Here is an 18390-nt window from a genome sequence, read left to right on the forward strand (position 1 = left end):
GCTTTGAAGTTTCATTAGGTCCCATTTGTTTATTTTTGTTTTTATTTCCATTTCTCTAGGAGGTGGGTCAAAAAGGATCTTGCTGTCATTTATGTCATAGAGTGTTCTGCCTATGTTTTCCTCTAAGAGTTTGATGGTGTCTGGCCTTATATTTAGGTCTTTAATCCATTTTGAGTTTATTTTTGTGTATGGTGTTAGGGAGTGTTCTAATTTCATTCTTTAACATGTAGCTGTCCAGTTTTCCCAGCACCACTTATTGAAGAGGCTGTCTTTTCTCCACTGTATGTTCTTGCCTCCTTTATCAAAGATAAGGTGACCATATGTGCATGGGTTTATCTCTGGTCTTTCTATCCTGTTCCATTGATCTATATTTCTGTTTCTGTGCCAGTGTCTTTATATTTTAAACTCTATTTTGTCTGATATAAGTATTGCTACTCTAGGTTTCTTTTGACTTCCATTTGCATGGAATACATTTTTCCATCCCCTCACTTTCAGTCTGTAGATCTGAACTGAATCTCCTGTAGGCAGCATATATATGGGTCTTGTTTTTGTATTCATTCATTCAGTCTATGTGTTTTGGTTGGAGCATTTAGTCCATTTACATTTAAGGTAATTACTGATATGTGTGTTCTTATTGACATTTTGTTAATTGGTTTGGATTTGTTTTTCTGGGTCTTTTTTCCTTTTCTTCTTTTGTTCTCTTGTGATTTGATGACTACCTTTAGTGTTATGTTTGGACTTCTTTCTCTTTTTTGTGCATATATCTATTACAGATTTTTGGTTTGTGGTTACCATGAGTTTTTTTTTTTTTTTTTTTTTTTTTGTGGTAAGCGGGCCTCTCACTGTTGTGGCCTCTCCCGTTGCGGAACACAGGCTCCGACGCGCAGGCTCAGCGGCCATGGCTCACGGGCCCAGCCGCTCTGCGGCATGTGGGATCTTCCCGGACCGGGGCACGAACCCGTGTCCCCCGCATTGGCAGACAGACTCCCAACCACTGCGCCACCAGGGAAGCCCCCTACCATGAGGTTTTTATATAGCTATCTATAAATAAATATTTTTATTTCAGCTATTGTATTCTTCAATTCTGTTTGGCTGTTCTTTGTATTTTCTAATTCTTTGTTAAAAATCTCTAACTTCTCACTCTGTGCATCCATTTTCTTCTTGAGTTCCTTGATAATCTTTATGAGTATTACTTTAAACTGTTTCTCAGATAGATTGCCTGTCTCCACTTCATTTAGTTCATCTTCTGGGGTTTTATCTTGTTCCTTCGTCTGGAACATATTCCTCTGCCACCTTATTTTGTCCAAGTTGCTATTTGTATTTTTGTGTATATGGTATATTAGTTATGTTTCTCAACCTTGGAGAAGTGGCCCTCTGTAGGAGGCGTCCTATGGGTCCCAGCAGTGCATTCCCCTCTTGTTACCCAAGCTGTATTCTCTAGGGGTTCCCCCTAAGAGGGCTGCTTGGGTCCTTCTGTTGAGGCAGGCTATGTGGGCAGTCTGGTAGGCTTGGTTGGCCCCTAGTTTGGTTGGTGTCAGCCCCTGTCTTGTACAGATGCTGCTGGCTGCTGTTTAGTGTGGTCTGGTCATGAGGTGCCTGGTTTTGGAACCCAAGTGGGCTCCCCAGGGGTAGTGCTGTCTCCTTGGTGGGCAGAGTCAGTATCCTGAAGACTCTGGGGCTGTTGCCTACCCACTAGCAGGTGAAGCCAGATCCTGGGGTTAGTGCCAGACTACTGGCAAGCAGAGCTAGTTCCCAAGTCTTGCTGCAGGGTCCAGGGATCTCAGAGCCTGTTTCAGACCATTGGTGGAAGGGGGGCAGTTCCTGACACAATTGGGTATGGGGTCTGGGGTGTCCTGAAGTTTGCATTCACATGATAGTGGGCAGGACCAGGGTCCAGGTGTTCCCAGGGTAGGATCTGGCTTGCATTGCAGGATCGTGGATTTCTTGCTTCTGGTGTCTGCCCCCTGGTGGGTGAGGCTGATCTAGAGGCTTGTGTAGGTTTCCTGGTGGGAGGGGCTGGTACCTGCCCACTGGTGTGTGGAGCTGGGTCTTGGCCCTTTGGTGGGCTGGGCTGTGTCTAGAGGCTTTTGTGGGCTCTGTAGTCTTTAGGCAGCCTGTCTGTGGGTGGGTGGGGCTGTGTCCCTGCCAAGTTAGTTGTTTGGCCTGAGATGTTCCAGCACTAGTGCACCTACAGGCTGTTGGGTGGGCCCAGGTCTTGACTCTAATGAGCCAATATGGCAGCTGCCAGGAGTGTTCATGTGGCTGAATGTTTAATATATCTGCAACTAGTGTCTATATCCCCAGGGTGAGCTGTAGCCACCCCTACCTCTCCAGGAGACTCTCCAAGACCAGCAGGTAGGTCTGGCCCAGGCTCCTATCAAAGTATTGCTTTTGCCTTGCGTCCTGGTGAATAGGAGCTTTTGTGTACTCCCTTTAAGAGTGAAGTCTCTTTTTCCCCCAGTCCTATGGGGCTCCTGCAATTAAGCCCAGCTGGCTTTCAAAGCCAAATGCTCTGGGGGTTCATCTTCCTGGTACTGGATTCTCAGCTTGGGGAGCCTGATGTGGGGCTCAGAACTCTCACTCCTGTGGGAGAACCTCTGCAATATAATTATTCTCCAGTTTGTGGTTCACCCACCCAGGGAGTATGGGATTTGATTATATTGTAAGTCTGCCCTTCCTACCTGTCTCATTGTGGTTCTTTCTATGTATCTTTAGTTGTAGGAGATCTTTTCCCATAGGTTCCAGTTTTTTTGTTTTGTTTTTTATTAATGGTGGTTCTGGAGAGAGTTGTGATTTTGGTGTGCTCATGAGAGGAGGTGAGCTCAGGGCCTTTCTACTCTGCCATCTTGGCTACAATCTCCCATCCCACACCATTTTGATTGGAAACCATGCTCTCAAAACTCACTTTCTTGATAAAATGGAAACACACAGAATTTTTATAGCAACATGAATATAGTACATACATATACATTTTGAACAGTATGTTTTGAGGCAGATATCTTATCTTGCCATTTCAAACAAGAAAGTTCACATTCATAGATGACATTGTAGATATTCAAAACTGAAATAAAAATAATCTCCTCCAATACAAAGTTAGAGAAATACGAGAAATTAAAACCATAGTTCTTGAAGCCCTCATAGCGCAAGATGAGAAAGCCAAAAGATCAAGTGGAATATCTTCTGAAGAAAAGCCACCACGTTTGGTCAGGAAGAGGTAATTAGTGATCTGAACAAATAACATCAGAGAAATACCACAGTGTGAAGCTTAACTTTTTAGACAAGGGCTGAGAACAAATGGTTCAGGAGAATATAAATGGGAAAAGGAAAACTGGGCCATATCTTCATGAATAAATGATAGAGAGAGGGACTGATGAATGGAACAGGGTACCTTGTTTTTCGATCTAGGAGAGACTTAAAGATGTTAAAAATCAGCAAAAAGCAGAGTGAATGAGACTCTAAGAAATTTTCAGAAATTAAAGGTGTTTGAAGGAGGCTCCAGCGAGGTAGAAAGATGAGAAACATAAGCCAAGGGGAGAAACTGGCTTCATGACAAGTCAAGAAATAATTTTTAGATTCAGAGCTGCTGTCGCAGCAGCCACCACTCACTGAGGATTTGCACCAGAATCAAGCCTACTTGTGTATTGTATACACAGACAATAGAGCCCAGCTGACTGGATTTTTGTATATTCTTCTATTCCCCAGGAGAGAGAGAGCTCCCATAGTGGAAGGAGTGTGGTCATTTAGTCACCAGGCACAACACTGCTTCTGTGGCTACTTCTCAGCTCCTGCATGTCATCAGCATCACCTAGATTTCCAGCTGACTTGGGAGGGGCCATTCCAGCTGACTTGAGATGGACACCGCAAGTTTGTATCTAACAGTTTTGGCTTAGATTCTGAGAATCAAATAGAAGAATTTTATAAACAGAGTTTGAGGAATTAATGACTGTAGTTTAAGCCTTGGTACACACCCTGCATATTTAGATAGTCAGACTTGTAATGAATTCTAACTGGGATGTGATCCCTTAGGAACTTAGTAGCCTGAGTCTTCAGCTAGGTTACACTGCTCAGAACTGTGGCCATTCTCAAAGTGAGAACTCAGGAATCTTTAAGAGGAAATCAAACATTTCCTGCTTCTCTTAGGAGCAGAAAATCTATGGAGTACTATAGGGAAATTTCCATGGAAACTTGTCTCCCCCTATAGCATATCTAGAGGATCCCTCCATGTTACGAGTCCACTTTACTGCCCCCAAGCTTGGTCCTGAATGCCTTTAAGGGTTCACTCAGAGATGGCACAGGAAATACTCCAGCAATGTGCCCTCTCACAGGCTATTTATTGTGTGTGTAGAAAGTCACAGAGAAGCACTTTTGCACCAGTCTTATTCCTGTCCTTTGTTTTCTTCTTGCCTTTTTTTTTTGCCTATATCTAATTTATATTTTCCTATATAACATGCATCCATTGAAATCACTTTAAATGCTTCTTGGGAACAACACAGTACATAAGTAAAGAAGAAGTAAGTGAAAGCTACTGGCCTGAGGATTCTGCCCCAAATATCTATTTTGATGCACTTGATGAAATTAAGCCTTCTTTCCGACTAAAGCTCAGAGAAGAACCAGGCCAACCTGATAATTTTGGAGCGACCTTTCTCCTGGCACTACTCAGCCTTGCAGAGTTATTCCCCAAGCAAAGGCATCCAGGCAGGTTTTACTACTCAGTGCCCCAGGAGGAAGGGTCTGTGCCTCTCTGTAATAGGCCCTACCTCTCTCTCTCATTTTCCTCAGCCCCTTCTGGTGGCTTCATCAATCCATTTGTGCTTCATGTAGAGACGCTCCTTAAGCAGACTGTAAGTAGATGGCCTGAAAGGAAGTGCGTGCATATGTGTGTGTGTGTGCGTGCGTGTTCCTCAACAGTATCTTTATGTGTACGGCCTTAAGCTCATTTTACATCCCTTTGTATTAACATCCGTTGTTTCTCCCAGTCTCATTAATTACATGTTAGAGAATACTGGTTAAATACCTGCATTGTGCAAAGGTGTCTTTGGGATTTTTACTATCCATAATGTAACTGCATCTAAATTGGTAAAACAGAAAAAATAAGATTTTAATGGATAATTCAGTAGCTGAGGGACTTCTGGTCTGGACAAGATGGCATAGACCTCTTTTTCCCTGCTCCTCCTCCCTAAGCACAACTTTATATAACCTAGAAATGACACAAGAGACAAGCAAAAGATGACTCTGAAGGGTGCTAAGAAGAAGATGATCTGGTTTGGGAACACAGGACCAGATGACAACACAGAGGCAGGGCATCTTGTGTCCCCCAACCAACAGAAGGCAGCCACCCAGACCTGATGTTTTTTCTGACTTCCCACTTGGCAACAGAAAGTAGTCCAGTAGCTTGTTCTTCCCCCTAGATGTAGTGGGAGTCCCTCTGACAACCTCAGGTAAGGGGGAACAACTGGGAGTCCTGCCAAAAATAAGTGACCAGGGGAAGCATTCTCCTACTCTGCTGGGCCACAGACTCCTCTCTTCTATGGAGAGATACTGATGTGGATGGGAGGAACCAGTAAGAGACACCCAGGTAAAGCAGGTGGCCCACCTGGGGAAGCTTCTTTGTCCCCAAGGGCCAGAGACTCTCCTCCTCTGCCCAGAGACATTAGGGCTGACTGGCGGAATCATGAAAAAGAACCTGTCACAGCTAGCAGCCCTGTAGCTAGCAGCCTGGTCCCAGAAATCACTTTATCTCTCCTCCCTGCCCAGAGAAACCTGGGTAGCTGGGGGTGGGGGGTTACTAATACAAGGATTTCCTCACCTGCCTCCCTCAGGCAGTCACAAAGTCTCTGAAAATTAAACTGTTGGAATCATAGCCCACAAAAGTAGGCTAAGACTCATGTGTTAAACCTAAATAGAATAAATTCCTGTAAAATAAAATATTTAAATAGGTCCCAGATTGTCCTAACACAATAGACAAAATGTCCAGGATATAAATCAAGAACCTAGAAAATCACAACTTGAATGAAAAGTGAAATCAACTGATGCCAACACTGAGATGAATCAGATGTTGGAGTTATCTGATAAGAATTTTAAGGCAGACATTATAAAGATGCTACAGCAATCAATTACAAATTGTCTTAAATAAAAATGTAGAAAATCCCAGAAAAGAAATAGAAGTTATGCAAAAAAAAAAAACAAGTGGAAATTACAGAACTGAAAAATACAACAGAAATTAAAAACTTGCTGGATGGGCTCAACAGAAGACTGGAGATGATGAAGAATAGAATCAGTGAACATGAGGACAGAACAGTAGAATTCACCCAATATGAATAATGGAAAAGAGATTGGGAAAAAAAATGACCAGAGCCTCAGGGACCTGTGGAACAATAACAAAATATCCAACATTCATTTCATTGGAGTCCCAGAAAGTGAAGGAGAAAGAGTAGGGAAATGAATAAGCATTCAAAGAAACAATGACTGAAAGCTTCCCAAATTTGACGAATGACATCAACATAGAGATCCAAGAAGCTGAATGAACTCTAAACAGGATAAACCCAAAGAATCCATGCAATACACAACATAATTAAACTTTTGAAAACTAAAGACAAAAAAATCCTGAAAGCAGCCAGAGAGAAACAATGCATTCCCTATAGGGAAACACCAATTTGAATGGATTTCTCATGTGAAATCATGAAAAAGGAAATGGCCAAATATCTTTTTAAGCACTGAAAGAAAATAACTGTTGACCCATAATTTTATATCTGGCAAAACTAGTTTTCAGAAATGAAGGGAAAATAAAAACATTCACAGATGAATGAAAACTAAAAGATTTTGTGACTAGCAGATACACCCTGGAAAGACTGGACAAAGGAAGTTCTTCAAACAGAAAGAAAATGATAAAAGGAAACATAAGCATCAGAATGCAAGAAGAAACAATAGATCGGAAATATGAGTCCATACAATAGACATTTTTCGAGTATTAGATGGTATTATAATTTGTTTCAATAAAATATGATTTATAAAATCCAAAAGGAAAAAATCTCACAAAAGAAACAGAAGTTATGCAATGAGTTAACAATGATATGTAAAGGTGGGGAAGGTAAAGAGACCTAATTGGAAGTGAGGTTTCTATATTTCATTTTAAATGGTAAACACTGTGATACCAAGTACAGAGTTATAAGTAGCACCCAGAGCAACCACTATGAAAACTGCAGAGATGAACTCAAAAGTGCTATAAATTAAGATGGAATCCTAAAACATGTTCAAATAACCTGCAGAAAGGCAAGAAAAAGAATAAAGAGCAACAACAACCAAAGGAAACAAGTAGAAAATAAATAATAAAATAGCATCGTAAAGTGCTAACATATCAATAATTACCTTAATTGTAAATGGTCTAAACCTACCAATCAAAAGACAGAGATTAGCAGAGTAGATTAAAAAATTAAAAAACCAAATCCAACTATATGCTGCATATAAGAAACTCACTTCATATTCAACCACAGGTAGGTTGAAAGTAAAAGGATGGGAAAAGATATACTATGTACACATTAATAATAGAAATAAAAAGCAGTGACAATATTAATATCTTATAAGGTAGCTTTCAAAGCAAAGAAAATTATCAGAGAAAAAAAGGGATATTATATAATGATGAAAGGCTCAATCTGTCAGGAAGACATGATATACTAATGTGTATAAACCACAGAGCCTCAAATACATGAAGCAAAAACTGTTAAAGCTGAAATGAGAAAGAGAAGAATGTATGATTATAGTTGGGAACGTTAACACTGCTCACATTCAGCAACCAATAGAACTGTTAGGCAAAAAATCACAAGGATATAGACTATCTGAACAACATAATCATCAGGATCTAATTAACATATATAAAACAGACCATCCAACAGTAGACTACATTTTTCTCAATTTCCTGTAAAACATTGACCAAGTAGGAAAAAAAAAACCACATAAAACAAATCTTGACGAATATAAAAGAATTGAAATCATAAAGTATGTGTGCTCTGACTATGGTGGAATCAAACTGGAAATCTGTAAGAAAGACAACAGGAAACTCTCAAAACACTTGGAAACTAAGCAACACACTTCTAAATAATTATGGGTCAAATAATAAGTGTCAAGAGAAATTAAACTAAATAAAAATTAAAACACAACTTAAAGTATGTAGGATGCAACTAAAGCAGTATTGAGAGGGAAATTTATAGGTCTAAATGCTTACATTTAAAATGAGGAAAGGTGTTATATCAATTACTTCTTTCCTCCAGAAACTAGAAAAAGGAGTAAAATAAATCCAAAGCAAGCAGCAGGAATGAGATAATACAGAAAATAAAATTGGAAATAGGAAAAAATTACTGAAAAAAAAACCCCAAGGAAACAAAAAGTTCGTTCTTCAAAAAAATAATGAATTTGGTAAACCTCTAGCAAGACTGACAAAAATAGAACACAAAACACCAATATCAGGAATGAAATCAGATATATCATTCCACATAGTGCAGCCATTAAAAAAAATAAGGGAGTACTACATACAACTCTATGCTCATAGATATGACAACTTAGAAAAAAAATGGAACAATTCCTTAAGAACCACAAACTGCTAAAATTCAAGTAAGATGAAATAGACAATCTGAATAGCCCTATAACCATGAAGGAAATTGAATTTTTAATTAAAGAGCTCTCCAAAATGAAATCTCAAGGCCCAGATAGTCTCACTGGATAATTGTATCAAACCTTTAAAGGGTAGTTAAAACTAACTTTACACAATCTCTTCCAGAAAATGGAACAGGAAACATTTCCCAACTCATTCAGGAAGACAGTAGAGAGCCAGACAAAGATATGACCAAAGAAAAAAGAAGGAAAACTACAAACATCCCTCATGAACTTAGATGCAAAAATCCTTAACAGAATATTACCAAATATTTTAATACACAAAAATAATTATACACCACGAACAAGTGGGATTTATTCTAGGTATGCAAGACTGATTACCAGAATAGTCAAAACAATCTTGAAATAGACAATTGGAGGACTTATACCTTCCCATTTTATTGTTGTTTTTTTTTTTTTGCGGTACGCGGGCCTCTCACTGTTGTGGCCCCTCCCGTTGTGGGGCACAGGCTCCGGACGCGCAGGCTCAGTGGCTATGGCTCACGGGCCCAGCCGCTCTGCGGCATGTGGGATCCTCCCAGACCGGGGCACGAACCTGTGTCCCCTGCATCGGCAGGCAGACTCCCAACCACTGCGCCACCAGGGAAGCCCCCCTTCCCATTTTAAAATGTACTATAAAGCTACCATAATTGAGACAGTGTGGTACTGACATAAGGATATCGATCAATGGAACAGAATTGAGAGTCCAGAAATAAATCCTTATATTTATGGTAAATTGATTTTTGGCAAAGCTAGTTAGGCAATTCAATGGGGGAAAAGATAGTCTTTTCTACAAATGCTGCTGGGTCATTTGCCAATAGCCACATGCCAAAAAGTGGATTTAGACACTTAATTCATAGCACACAAAAGCAGTTAACTCAAAATGGACAGTGGACCTAAGTGTAAGAGCTAAAACTGTAAAACATTTAGAGGAAAAGGTAGTAGAAAGCCTTTGTGTCCTTGGATTACTTAAAGAGTTCTTAGCTATGACACCAATAACATAATCCTTAAAAGAAAAATTTATAAATTGGACTTCATCAAAATTTAAAACTTCTGCACTTCAAAAGACACCATTAAGGAAATGGAAATACAAGCCACAAACTTAGAGAATATAGTGACAAATCATGTTTCTAATAAAATACTTCTAACCAGAATATATAAAGAAATCTCATAACTCAATAAGAAGACAAAGAACACAATTTTTAAAAATAGGTAAGATTTGAATAGTGATTTCACCAAAGAAAACAAAGATGGCTAATAAGCACATGTAAAGGTGCTCTTTGTCATATCATTAGTCATGAGGAAAATACAAATTAAAACCACACACCCACTAGAATGATGATAATAATAAGTTGAGGCCTAAACATGGAGAAATGGGAATCCTCATAATTGCTGATAGAAATATAAAATGATGTACCCACTTTGAAATGCCTTTTGTCAATTAAAGAAAAATCACATTCTAAAAAAAAAAAAAAAAGGTTCTGAAGAACCTAGGGGCAGGACAGGAATAAAAGATGCAGATGTAGAGAATGGACCTGAGGACACAGGGAGGGGGAAGGGTAAACTGGGATGAAGTGAGAGAGTGGCATGGACATGTATACACTACCAAATGTAAAACAGATAGCTAGTGGGAAGCAGCCACATAGCACAGGGAGATCAGCTCCGTGCTTTGTGCCCACCTAGAGGGGTGGGATAGGGAGGATGGGAGGGAGATGCAAGAGGGAGGAGATATGGGGATATATGTATATGTATAGCTGATCCACTTTGTTATAAAGCAGAAACTAACACACCATTGTAAAGCAATTATACTCCAATAAAGATGTTAAAAGAAAAAAAAAGAAAAAAAAATGTGTTGAATGGATAAAGCAATGAATAAATGAACAGATGCAAATAAAGACCAGCTCAATGTGGGAAAAAAAAAAAAGAGTAGCCCCCCCACTCGCCTCAACTAGAGAAAGCCTGTGCACAGCAACGAAGACCCAACACAGCCAAAAATAAATTAAAAAAATAAACTTATAAAAAAAAACTATTAAAAAACCCCACTATTACCCTAAATGTGTATTATAAAAAAAGAAAATAAATGATCCAAGTATCTATATACTATTATCCTAAATGTGTATATTATAAATAAATAAATAAATAAATAAATAAATGATCCAAGTATCTATATCAAGAAGTTAGAAAGAGCAAAGCAAATTAAACCCAAAGGAAGTAAAAGGAATGACATTTAAAAAAGAACGATTCAAGGTCGGGAAGGCTCAGTTCGGTAAAGATGCCAACTCTCCCCAGACTGACCTATAGATGTGATAAAATCCCAATTAAGATCTCATCAGATCTCTGTGTGTGGGGGTGTGTGTGCAACTTGACAAGGGCCAGTGGCAGGATGAGCCTAGTTAGGTAGGTAGGGACAAGGTCAGATGGCCTTGTTGAGGAGTTAGAAGTTTAGACTGAATAGGGAGCAATGAAGTGTTTTTAAGCAATAAAGCAATATGAGTTACATTGTAAGAAAGATCGTATTGCTAGTAATGTAGGAAAACTTGGAGGCCGAAAAGTAAACTTAAAAGGCTGTTGTAATAATCTACAGATATGATGGTGGCTTTAACTGGTATAGCGGCAGTGGGAAAGGAGAGAAGTGAACAGATTCAAAGCCTACTAAGTAGAATCTCTAAGACTTGTTGATCAACTGAGTATGTGTGAAGTGGCAGAGGGAGGAATCATGGAAAATGCCTAAGTTCCTAATTTGGAAAATGGGTAAATGATGTAGAATTTGGAACTACATAATCATAGTCTTGTGACTTTTTCCTGCACTCCCAGGCAATCCAAAAATAGGAATAGAAATAATGGATATATGTGCCTAGTGGTAGAAGAGATTGGCAAAGACGTTGGAAGGTTAAGAAGGCCCAAAATTCTGAGGTGGTAGCAAATGCATAATTAAAATGTGGAGCTATAATAACTGACCATGAGGTCCAAGCTAGTTTCATGGCCAGACTAGCACACAGTATGAGAAAACTGAGATATGTCAATTGGAGGTTAAAATGAAGATGAACAATGAGTTCAACAGAGAGGGGGAGGAAAAGTTGTAGAAGGATAAAAGATCTCAAAATTGGAGATTTTGGAGGTAGAGTCTTTCAAGGTATGTTTAAGTTTAAGATATAGTTGAGTTTGAGGGTGACTGAGTTACCCTAGATAAAGTAAAATGGAGATCACTGGCATTAAAAAGGAGCCAAAGAATTGGTGTTAATGTTTATGTCTATGGATGTAGAAGACTCCAACATATTGTTATATACTTCTCCAGCCTTATCTCCCACTACTACTCTGCACACACTCTACTCCACACAAATCAGGCTACTTATCATTTTCCCAATGTTTTGTATTCCTGCCTCTTCACCTTTGCTTGTGAGGGACTCTCTACCTGCAATGCTGTCTTGTCCCTTGCTTCCATGTCCAAATTCTAGTCCCCTTCAAGGTCAAGCCTAATACACTATCTGCTCCATGAATCCTTCCCTAATTCCCGTGGCCAGAAGTAATCTCTCTTTCTTAGGAATTTTTGTAACATTTTGTAATCTCCTTGGTATAGGTGACATTCTGTCTTCAGTAAACAGGATTGAAACAATGCATGTGAAAAGTAATATGCTAAACAAATGAAAATTATTACACTAATTTTTATTTACATGATAGTTATTTAGGTACATGCCTTATCTTCCTACTGCAAACTCCTTAAGAGTAGGGACACTATTTATTCCAATTTATTTCTCCCATAGCTTCTGACATAATGTCTCTCAGGTTAAAAAAAAAAAGTTCCATTAAATTGAATTAAACCATGGAGGCAAAAGAATTCAGGTAAACTTACATAGAAATTACCAGAACCCAGGTTTCCTAAGAGGAACATGTGCTTCCTTTAGGTCAAAGATTTTTTTTTCATTTTACTTTTATCTAATTGTAATAAACAATGTATAATTAAATCATATTCTCCTGGTTTTCCTCTTACTTCATAAATCACTCATTCTCATCGCCTTTTCTGGATCCTCCTCTTCCAGATCTCTAATGTTGGGAAACCCCAGGACTAGACCTTGAACCTCTTCTCTGTATACATTTACTTCCTAGGATATCTGTTCCAGTGTCACACCTTTAAATACCATTTATATGCTGATGACTCTCAAGTTTATATATCCAGCTCCAGGCTCTTAACTGAACTTCAGACTCATAAAACTGCCAGCTCAACATCTCCAATTGGATACCTTATTGGCATCTGAAGTTCAACATGCACAAAACTCTTAGTTACTTTACACCCCCAATCTATTCTTGCCCTAGTCTTCCCTGCTCTCAGAAAATTGCACCATCATTCATCCTCATTACTCGAGCCTTCAAATCTAAGAGTCAGCACTGATTTCTTTCTTTCAAATCATATATGCAAACCATATTCAATTCATGTTAGTCCTACCTTAAAGATAATTTAATTTATTCCAAGTCAAGCCATTTCTCCCCACCTCCACTGCTACCACCTTGGCCAAATAACAATCATGTTTTACCTGGACTATTATAAATATTTCCTAATTGGAGTCCCTGCTTCCATTCCTTCCTGCTTACAGACAATTCTCTACTTAGCAACCAAATGATCTTAGAGAATGTCAGATTATGTCATCCCCATGTTCTAAACCTCCAACGGTTTCACATCTCACTTAGAATAACATCAAAATGTTTTATCATGGCCACAGGCCCCACATAATCTGGTCCCTAGCTTCCTGGGACTGCATCCTCTACCTCTTTACATCTTACTTACTCCAGTCCTGTCGTACTGTCCTTCTTGCTCTTCCTCAGTATTCCATTACTTCCTCAAGCCCTGTGTACTCTCTAAGATCTTGACAGCTAGTCAAGATAAGTGAGGTAACCTTGCACACAGGTATAGCAGATTACTCATCTTTGTTTTTCCAACACCTAACTCAATGAATGGCATATAGTGAAACTCAAAGAGGTATTTGAATAAAAAAATAACTCTCTTAAAAAATTTTGAGGTTTTAACCAACCATGTGATTAAAATGTAAGCCTACATTGTGATGCAGTTGCCAAAAACATCTAATGTTACCTAAGGCTACATTAACAGAAGTGTATTGTTTGGAGAAAAGCAGGTTGTAGTTCTTCTGGTCCAACCAATTCTGGAATGTTGTACATATTTGGCTTCAGATATCACATATTAAGAGGGATTCTGACCCACTGTTACATTTCAGAGAAAGGATATTTTTCAGAAGTGGAAAAAGAGTTGTGAAAAGACTGGACTATGCCCTGTGAAGAGCCATGAAAAAAAACCTGAGAATCTTTAGCTTGATGAATACTTACTTGATGACTGGGGAGGCGACATGAAAATTCTCTCCAAATAGCAGAAATTCTGCTGCATAAAAGAGAGGTTTATGCTTATTCTTGTTAGCCATAAAGGAAAGAACCAATGGTAGGAGGTTCCAAAGAGAAAGCTTTCAGTTCAACATAAGGAAGAATTGCCTGCCAGTTTTTCCAAAGTGAGTGTTCTGCAGAACACTATACCATGTGAAACTAAACAAAGTGTCTTGTGTCTTTACTGAAGGATATCTAAGAATCCTTAATATGCAAATGTTAAGAAGATATATATGCTTCATTTCCAAAAGTTATTTATCCATAAAATCTTTTATTCACAGAGCACTGTTAATATCTCTTGAAACAATAGTTCATAGAACAGATTGAGTTAAAGCTGCTCAAAAATGAACAGAGAATCTTCTGAAGAAGCACAGTCAGGTTCACATTAAGATATCTGTGGAAACTGGATGGTGTTGCTGTCACTTCGGTACTTCGGAAAACTTGGTAACTAAGACTAGAGTATTAAAGCTTGGGAAACTGAAGCAACTTTCCTTGTTACGTTTACAACATGAGACTGACTCAACACAGTTCTAGATGAGAATAATGGAGCAAAACCAGTGGAAATGAGGCTGTCTAGGACAACTGTTCTGAACTTTCCCCCCAGCAATACACTGTAGAGTCATGATATTCCCATGTCTGTCCACTGATTCATTCATTGTGTGCAAGGTAATATTTCTCAACTTTTTTCACCAACACAGCAACAAACAAAAACCTGTCATGTTCTACCACTCCTTCCCTCAACCCCCAGATTTTGTTAGAATCCTGATATGGGACCATGTCCCCCATTGAGCATTGCCATTTTAGAAGCTCAAACCTAGAGTATTAATATAACTTTTTTTTTTTTTAATAAACAGGAAAATCCAGGCCTAAATGGAAGAAATGGCATTTAAAAATTTTGGGAAAAGTAAAACAGGAATAATTATCAAAACAGATCCACTACTTTGAGGCCGTAGGAAGTACTAGTAAAAAAGGAAGTTATATTCATAAAAATACTGTTGTTATTAAATACTTGTTGCAATAAGCAAGATGATGTAATAATAAGACAAAGCTGGCCCAACAACATTGAAAAGGCAGGGGTGGAAAATTATAATTAGTGTCTACACAGCTGTCCACAGGAGGGCGTACTCTAGGGCTGAAACATTGTAGTCCCTAAGAAGAATGTACACTGTAGAAGAAATGGCTCATCAGGACTTCTGCAATTTATACTTGTTCTCTTTTCCAGAACCATGTTTACTATCTTTAATTTGGTTTCCAAATATCTATCAGTACTGAGAAAGGGGATTTGGGTTAGTAGATAAAATACTGTAATTATCAGAAAGATATATCTTCTCCTATGTGTTAATAAAATATCATTTTGTTTCCTACTATCTGTACTGAAAAATTAACTACGGTCTTATCAAACCTGGATACCTGAGAAGCCAGGCCCTGGACCAGATCACACCAGACATACCAATTCTTGAGGTCCTTGTACACAGTACAATTACACTGCTAATGAAGAAACTTGAAATACCATTTCTCTGTTATTCTGCAATTTTGCCTCTAAATCAGCACTTCAAAAAGTGGGGTCATCAGTTCTAAATGGCAGGTAAAACAATGCCTACATAACTTTGATAACCACAGAGACTAACCTCAATTATACATTTGTGTTTTTCATGGCCATTTGGAGGTAGCAGGCCAGCTTCAGCAACACTACACAAGGTGTACCAAGTTCACTGAGAGATGGGAAGACACAGGGTCTCAGGGGCCTTACTAAAATGTACTGAAAAACCCAGTCCTAGAACTGCCTCTATCATGGGAGAAAAGTAGAGGAGATTAGCTCAGATATGACACTACTTCTCTCTTCTAACCAAGTCGGAGTAAAAAATGCTTGAAGATGGTGATGGCCAAGACCAGAGTCAGGAATTGGGGTCTGGGCAGAGTCCAGGGAGTCATTAGAGCTTTGTTTTCTTGGTCTCCAGGTTGATCATGTTTCCTTGGATTTGGGGAATCTGCTTATCTGTTGACCCCTGAATATCCTCTGGCTTTATAGGAACATAGTAGTGGCCCATGATGGAAAAGATCAGGCAGACCACCAGCAGGAGGCAGGAAAACAAAATGAATTCAGCCCACTGCAGGAAGAAATACATATAAGAGAAGAATATGGAGAACCTGAAACTAAAGGGATCTTTATAGGATGAGGACTGGGGAGCAGATTTACCCAGGGTCACCTGTTTAGGAAGAGCTTTGGCAGGAGAAGACAGGGCTCACTGGCCTCTCCTGGCATGGGCCTATGGTAGTCATTATTGCCACTTACATGTCTATTTTTCTGGCAAAGTCTGTGGGTATCTAATCTATCTCAAGTCAGAGGGCTGAGTGGGGAATGTGGGAGACAGAGGGGAGGGGGAAGAGAGAGCAGAGGAAGTTGCAGGGAAATCCTTGGGTAGACACATGCTCCTGCTTCCCTTAGGTCCATACCTGTACCAGGCTGCTGAACTGTGCCACAATAAGCACGATGATGTTCCCAACTGCAACTGTCAACAACCAGGCTGCCTGGAGTACAGACTTCATGCTAGAGGGAGCCTAGAGATGACACAAATTTGTTAGTAAACAAACTCCCTAGACCACCCTCATGCCCCATGCATCTATCCAGAAAACTTCTCCCACAAAAACTTCCCCTACTAAGTTCAGCTATCACATTGATTCAGGGGATGGTAATAATGTTCAGAGTAACAATAACATGAAGCTCTTAACTGAATATTTTAATTCATTATATCATATAATCTTCATTACAACCCTAAGGGATAAGTTCTATTACTATTATTTTATACATAAAGAAAAATAACATTAGAGAGATACACTTGCTCAAGGTTACACGTTAGGTGTGCAGCCAAAATCTGAATGTGGGCACTTTGATTCCATAGCCCTTATTCTTAGTATTTAAGTATCCTTTTCTGGATCCCAAACAGCATAGGGATCCAGCCTGCCACTACCCTAGGAGTCAAGTTGATACTCTGTTCAGGACCATAAGGAATCTAAGGCCAAAAAATATGGAGGTCTTGGCCAGGGTCACATACCTAAGTAAGGCAGTGCCAGGATTAAAACTCCATCCTCTGAGCAACAGCTCCACCTCCACCTTCCACTTGCAAAAACCTACCTGAGAATAAGAAAACTCAAGTCCTGTGACGGAGAACATGACCTCCCCAGCTGTAACAAGGGCATATTGTGGTAGCTGCCATGCGATGGACATTTTGTTGGCTGGGATATATTCCATCTTCCAGGCCTGAGGACCCTGACTGGTGCTCTTAGTGAGGGAAAGAAGAAATGGGCTTGTCAGGAGTCTCAAGTAAATATTCCTGGCCTACAACATTTTATGGTCTTATATCCATCCCCTCATTGTATTTTCATCCTTGTGCTACCAAGCAATTTCTACACAATTTCAGTTTTTTGAAATTCCTTTCAGTAACACTGAACTCACTTGCCTGACTTCAGTCAATCAAATACCATTACTGCAGAGCCCTTAAATGGAAGACTATTTTGATACTGTACTTTGGATTCCCACCATTTTGACCTACTGGGTATTTTGATCCTGGCCAACATTTTAAATGCAAAATGGCATCTGAATTATACAAACACAATGAATTTTCCGAAAAGCATGTACCTAAGAAAAGTTTAACTCCTTGTTAAATTTTCTATGTAAATACAGTTAAACTATTTCTAACATTTTCCATTTAAACATCTATTTTACTAAAATTACTTTTATCAAAATGAGTTATTTTCTTGGTAACCCTTACATTGAAGATTTTCTTGATCAATGTTTCAAAATCCATATCAAATACCACTTGCTATGTTGAATTCTATTTATTAGCCATTATTTTTGAACATAAATCTTATTAAAATTTTGTCAAAAAGATGCAATTTTTCTGTGAAATTTTGGTCAAAAAGAATCTTTTCAGGGTCAATTTTTTGTTATTAATGTTACCAATATACACGATTCTACAATTCTTTTTTCATCTAAAATTACTTTTATTACATGCAGGTTTTTAGCTGTAGTTGGTTTTATTTTATATAGATTATATAGATTATATTTACTAATATTTCTTACAATAATGTAATTAAATTTTTGGAATTATGTATTTTTGTTGGATAAAACCAAGTTATTAGGTAGTAAGTGTTATTAGATAGCCGGTGTAATATCTGGATATATCATGAGATAAAAATAGCAGAGCTAAAACATATAGGTCAAAATTCCCTGAAATCAAAAGTCTTTGATGTCCAAAGGCCATTGCGTTCGAAATGTAGTAAGGCAAATGTTGTTTTAGTTGGTATTGTGAACAATACCTGGGCACATATTTGGGTTTTCTTAGCCTAAGAGAAGACTGTGAC

At 38.7% G+C, this 18390-nt stretch overlaps 2 protein-coding genes across 4 annotated transcripts in view; one reads left to right on the plus strand and one right to left on the minus strand.

Moving 5' to 3' along the window:
- ILDR1 (immunoglobulin like domain containing receptor 1) overlaps nucleotides 1-4242 on the plus strand; it is a gene marked incomplete at both ends in the record, with an annotated part of 39022 nt that extends 34780 nt beyond the window's left edge. For all 3 annotated transcript variants that reach the window (XM_082624779.1, XM_082624780.1, XM_082624781.1), the window contains one exon: nucleotides 3703-4242. In XM_082624779.1, the coding sequence (XP_082480905.1) occupies nucleotides 3703-3744 (42 nt within the window). The remainder of the gene's footprint in view (nucleotides 1-3702) is intronic.
- A 10043-nt stretch (nucleotides 4243-14285) lies between these two features.
- Nucleotides 14286-18390, minus strand: part of SLC15A2 (solute carrier family 15 member 2) — a 38056-nt gene continuing 33951 nt past the window's right edge. The window contains exons 20-22 of the mRNA XM_082624770.1: nucleotides 17162-17308; nucleotides 16483-16587; nucleotides 14286-16136 (exon numbers count right to left, since the gene is read on the minus strand). Coding sequence (XP_082480896.1) covers nucleotides 15960-16136; nucleotides 16483-16587; nucleotides 17162-17308 — 429 coding nt within the window. The 3' untranslated portion in view covers nucleotides 14286-15959. The remainder of the gene's footprint in view (nucleotides 16137-16482; nucleotides 16588-17161; nucleotides 17309-18390) is intronic.

The sequence above is a fragment of the Mesoplodon mirus genome (assembly GCF_964341445.2).
Source record: "Mesoplodon mirus genome assembly, chromosome: 6".
Classification (NCBI taxonomy): Eukaryota; Metazoa; Chordata; class Mammalia; order Artiodactyla; family Ziphiidae; genus Mesoplodon; species Mesoplodon mirus.